Below are 6000 nucleotides of genomic sequence, written 5' to 3'. Positions count from 1 at the left end.
TGTAAATCTGTCCTCAGTCCGAAGGTTGGTATGAAAATTATGTTATTGTACTAGCCATTACCATATTCGAGATGGTACACTTTTCCCTTCCTCCATTTTATGAGCTGACTCAACCACCAATTGTAGGGTGACTTACAGTTTAATGGTGCCTGTGAATCACGTTGAATCCATTGGCGTCCGCTTGGGGTACTTTTTTCACATGTGATCACGTTAATGTACGTTCCATATTATTTTCGCGTCATCTGTTGATTGGTATAAAAATGTATGAACAAAGTGTGTTTTGAAAGTTACGTGTATTCTGTGTTGTGTCGGTAAGCCATAGCCCAGCGCCAGAATTCGACTAGATGAAAGTGGGTAACGTAACAAAACCATCTTCACGTTGACCCATGGAACTGGAACTTAGTAATCGAAGACTGACACACTATAGTCCACGTCGACCTAGTCCTAAACCTCATTCTGTAGCCGTGCTAACTAAGTTGCAGCATTATTTACTCATGCTGAGCTGATGCATCTCGTTTTGTTTTCCTCTCTTTGTGAAGAAAATGGCATTATCTCTTTCCGAATGATGCATTTGGAGCCTCAGATGTAATATAGATGACAGAGTATAACATGGCACTGTTCTACAGAGCCTACCACAGTCGCTGTTTATCTAAAACTGACTGTAATATCTCTGTACTTAACCATATACAACCGCTCGCTCGGCAAAAGATCCGTATCCAAAGAATGGAAAGTTTTACAGGTCACAACAATATTCAAGAAAGGCAATAGGAGTAATCCACTAAATTACAGACCGTGTCATTAACGTCGATATGCAGCAGGACTTTGTAGCATATATTATGTTTGAACATTATGAATTACCTCGAAGACAATGGTCTATTGACCCATAGTCAACACGGAATTAGAAAACACCGTTCTTGTGGAACACTACTAGCTCTTTACTCAAACAAAATGTTGGCTGCTATCGACAAAGGATTTCAAACTTATTCCGTACTTCTAGATTTCCAGAAGGCTTTTAACATTGTACCTCACAAGCGGCGTATAATCATATTGCGTGCTTATGGAATATCCTCTCAGTTATGCGACTATATTCGCGATTTCCTGTCAGGTAGGTCACATTTCGTAGTAACTGACGGTAAATCACTGGCGTTCCCCTGGGTAGTGTTACAGGCCCTCTGTTGTTTCTTATCTATATAAACGATTTAGGAGACGATCTGAGCAGCCGTCTTAGGTTGTTTGCACATGATGCTGTCTTTTATCACCTAGTAAAGTCATCAGAAGATCAAAACCAATTGCAAAACGATTTAGATAAGATACCTACACGGCGCGAATTGGCAGTTGAACCTCTATAATGAAAAGAGTGAAGTCATCCAAATGAGTGCTAAAAGGAATCCGTTAAACTTCGGTTACACGAAAAATCGATCAAATCTAAAGGCCATAAGTTAAAATAAATACCTACTACTACTACTACTACTACTACTACTACTACGTGATGAGGCCCAGTGGACCGCACGCATCTACAAGTTTCCTCCTCCACTGTATTCTGTCTATTGCTGCTATCCGCCATTAACACTTGGTTTAAATCTTCATTGAGTCCATCCCTCCAACGCTTCTTGGGTCTCCCTGGCGGTCTCTTTCCTGTAGGTGTGAAATCCAGGAGCTTCCGAGACCATCTGTGATCCTCCATCCGGGCCACATGGCCAGCCCACTGCATTCGTTTGGCTTTGACAGTTCCTGCTATGTTGGGCTGCTGGTATAGTTCCTCAAGCTCTTGGTTGTATCTGACCCTCCATTCCCCTGTATCTGCATCCAGAACCAGACCGAAGATCTTCCGAAGCACTTTTCTCTCAAAAACAAGGAGCTTACGGAAGTCCTGTTTCCGGATACTCCATGTCTCACAGCCATATAGAACAACAGGCTGGATCAGGGTTTTGTACAGTCGAATCTTGAACTGTCTGGAGAGATATTTGGACCGAAGCAGTTGTGCTAGGCTGTGGTAAGATCGGTTTCCTGCTTGTATTCTGGCATTGATCTCTGCTTCACATGACGAGTTCTCAGTGAAAAGTGCCCCTAGGTATTTGAATTTTTGTACTCTCTTGTAGGAATGGTCCCCAACCTGCAGTGATTGTAGATGATCAGTAATCGATAATACAAATCGCGATGCCCTTCCTCGAACTTTCTCCCACACTGCTCAGCAGTACTCGACAACTAAATACCTAGGAATTACAATTACGAACCACTTAAACTGGAAAGAACACATAGAAAATGTTGTGGGGAAGGCAAAACAAAGACTGCATTTTATTGGGAGAACACTTATAAGATGCAACAGGTCAACTAAAGAGACTGCCTACACCACACCTGTCCATCCTCTTATCGAGTACTGCTGAGCAGTGTGGGATCCTTACCAGATACATCGAGAAAGTTCGAAGAAGGGCATCGCGATTTGCATTATCGAGAAATAGGGGAGAGAGTACTACGGAAATAACGCAGGAAATGGGGTGGACGTCACTAAAATAAGATGGAGCTGAGCCTTCCACAGCCTTCCCAATGAGCTGGTTCATCAGTTGGCAGGCATCCCCTACCTGTGGTAGTGCTTCTGTACAATGTCGCCAGCCTTGACTTACAAAACAGGAACATCCAGGCACTGGGATATATAGACCACCAGTACACAGGTGCCTGCTGGCCACACCTGCTGCACGCTTAAAGTGCCAGCTTGAAACAGACAGGACAAATATGGTTCAAATGGCTCTGAGCACTATGGGACTTAACTTCTGAGGTCATCAGTCCCCTAGAACTTAGAACTACTTAAACCTAACTAACCTAAGGACATCACACACACCCATGCCCGAGGCAGGATTCGAACCTGCGACCGTAGCGGTCGCGCGGTTCCAGACTGCAGCGCCTAGAACCGCTCGGCCACCCCGGCCGGCAATATACAGGACAATAGGAGAGCAAAGGCAAATGTAATGCCACTCATAAGTAAAGTTAAATGGACGACGACTCCAAGATGAGGAACAGCCGAAAGGTGTACATACCCACACAGTGACCCAGTGAGTATCTCTTGGCAAAACTATAGAGCTCCAAACCGGCAATGTGTCCTTTTGAGGGGGTAACTATTTTGTTCAATGAGCTACCTTATGTGATACGAAAGATCTTACAGTAGGATGTGATGCATGATGGTGCCCTTGGTGCTGTTAGAGAGGAATACGTAACATTCCGATACCAGGTTTCATCCTCTTACTTACATCCATTCACATGATCTTTCACGACCCATCTACCTGCACCGATTTCACCCAACGGACTGGCACTAACACACCACTTCACTGCTGTGACTTACGTCAGTGGCGGGGAAATTGCAATACCGCCAGGCACCAGTTCAACACGATCAACAGATCGTTGTCCAGAGCACTATGGGGTAATACTACTCGATCTCTCTCGAGAATTATATACTGCACAAGCATTCGTCAGAATCAGCCGCACTTTGGATGGAGGCAGTGGGAAACTGTGTGAAATGTCACTCACTGGCACCGGGATGGACAATAAAGAGAATTATTCACCTCTGAGATAATGCGATAATAGGATAGGAAGCAATCGTTCATTATTGTGGACAGATTGGTCGCCTCTCATTAACAAACGCAGTGATTCAGCACCGATTTTCTTTCTCTGAAAAGTAAGTCGTGGAACAGTGAATATCTTTGTAAATAATAGTCCTTGCAATCGGCAGGACAAGTACATAGAGCTGTAACGATAACTGCGCAAATTTGAAATCCTCAGGAAATTGTTGACAAATAAAACGTTAAATCATAATGAGTTATCAGTTTAAAATGCAACGCAGGAGCTTGTTTGAACTTAAAGGTCATATGTGAAAGATACTGTGTTCGCTCATGTACTCAAAATGGATTCACTGGTTATTATTCTCTACTTGAGCTGAGGAAGCTCCAGTTCTGAGCAGTATAGTGCCTCTTTGATCTGCTTGTAGGGCTGTCGGTTATGGAGAGGTAGCGCTAATTATAACTCCGTAACCTTTGACACACGTAAAACGTAAGCAGTGCACTGTGAGTTCTGGACATTCTATTTACTCGTAAATATTACGCATCGTTGGGTTAAGTGAAAGTAACTCGGCCATAACAAGTAAGAAGCCATATTATGGTCACTCCAGAGAATGTTGTACCATCCGCGTCCCTTGTTGATAGTCAGGTACTTTCATCTTTCCTTTTTTTTAAATAATGCAAATTTTTTGTCACAGTTAAGAGCCAAGAGGAAATAGCTGAATCTAGTATCTCCCAAGATTTTGTAATGGGACAGCCGTTCCTTGGAGGACTAACGTAAAATACTTGGAATTAATACTTAACTAATGATTAACTTTTATGGAAAATTTTAGTATATTTGTAACTCCTTGAAAGCGAGAGCGCTATCATGTAGCCAGTCTGAAGGCTGCATGCCCGAGAGACTTTTAATTAGAATATTCGCTGGAAAAACCTATGAACATACACATTGCAACTTTTTTACTGAATCAACTTGCCCGCTAAAAAGGGAAATGGCTCTAATTAAAGACAAATCAAACATTCATTCTTCCATTCACCACACGTAGCTATAAATTTGGCATCTAGTAACAGAATCAAGACAAAAATGTCGAAATATTTAAAACAGATCGGTGACTATTGCCCGGGATGCACCCAACTATCGACCTAACCCGTTTCTTTGCACTGAGTTACAAATGCGTAGAATTTCCCAAACACACGTAAAGGTAAACAATTTCTACGAGTATACCTAATCAGACAACATGTCCTTTAGCATGCACTCTCACTTCATAGCTGTGGAGCCGGCCGTTGTGGCTGAGCGGTTCTAGGCACTTCAGTCCGGAACCGCGCTGCTGCTACGGTCGCAGGTTCGAATCCTGCCTCGGCCATGGATGTGTGTGATGTCCTTAGGTTTAAGTAGTTCTAAGTCTAGGGACTGATGACCTCAGATGTTAAGTCCCATAGTGCTTAGAGCCATTTGAACCGTTCAAAGCTGTGGAATTCCTTTCTGTGTAACAAACGCACAAAAAGTGAATAACTTTTGAAACTACAGCAAAGGGATTTTACCAACACTATGCAAGAACATTTACCAATCAGTTACGCACATAAAGAGTAACCTCAATGAATAATGCATAAACAGCTCTGTCCATGATCACGGAACAAGGTTTAGACTGAAATTACAGTTACCAAGAAAGGTTGAGCAGAAAATTCGAAACAGTATTTTCTAGCAAAGGAAAAAAAGGACAATTCTCCGAAAGTTCTCCACCGGTTGCATTGAAATTTGTACGTAACGTTGGATCCGAATCCGAGCGTGTTGTTATACACCTATTTTAATATATATGACACGTGAATATATAAGTAATGTATAAAGGGGAAACGTTATTACGAAAAATCTTTAAAAGTTCTTCACCGATTTACTTTAAATTTTTGTACAATACTGTAATGAGTATATGGGCGGACGTGGGCTTTATATAACAGTGAAACATTTAGCACACAGGATAGTTGTATTTATGGCTTATCGGTTTGCGACTACAATACTACTACACAATCTTCAAATGCAATAACAATAAAAAACGATCCTGGACACAGATGGGGGGGGGGGGGGGGAGGGTGGAGAGGAGATGGACAGAGGGGCGGAAGGGAATGGAGAGAGGAAGCAGAAGGGAGGAGATGGATAGAGAGTGGGTAGAGAAGGAGATTAGGACGTGTATTCAGTATCCATACATATTAGAAACTTGTGCATTCTCTTTTCTTACTTTTCCATTTAACCGGACTGGCCCACAGCAACGCATGGCCGGTAACATCTAGTAAGTAATAAAACACTCCTGTCATTACACAACGCGATTTCACACAGAGTTCAGCACTGGATGATGCTAAGATCCTCTTCTGACCTCAACATCTTACTCATTATGCAGGGATGCTGACTCAATTTTTCAGGCAAGCAAATGCAAAGCTGCGATACAAAAAGTGGAAACCATACATC

General features: G+C 42.5%; 1 protein-coding gene across 1 annotated transcript in view; it reads left to right on the top strand.

The window, feature by feature from the left end:
- Positions 1 to 4143: 4143 nt before the first annotated feature.
- Positions 4144 to 6000, top strand: part of LOC124593814 (calpain-11-like) — an 83709-nt gene continuing 81852 nt past the window's right edge. The window contains exon 1 of the mRNA XM_047132162.1: positions 4144 to 4194. Within this exon, the coding sequence (XP_046988118.1) occupies positions 4144 to 4194 (51 nt within the window). The remainder of the gene's footprint in view (positions 4195 to 6000) is intronic.

Source organism: Schistocerca americana, chromosome 2, assembly GCF_021461395.2.
Source record: "Schistocerca americana isolate TAMUIC-IGC-003095 chromosome 2, iqSchAmer2.1, whole genome shotgun sequence".
Classification (NCBI taxonomy): Eukaryota; Metazoa; Arthropoda; class Insecta; order Orthoptera; family Acrididae; genus Schistocerca; species Schistocerca americana.
The sequence above is the reverse complement of the archived record's forward strand: the minus strand, read 5'-3'. Positions and strand labels throughout refer to the sequence as shown.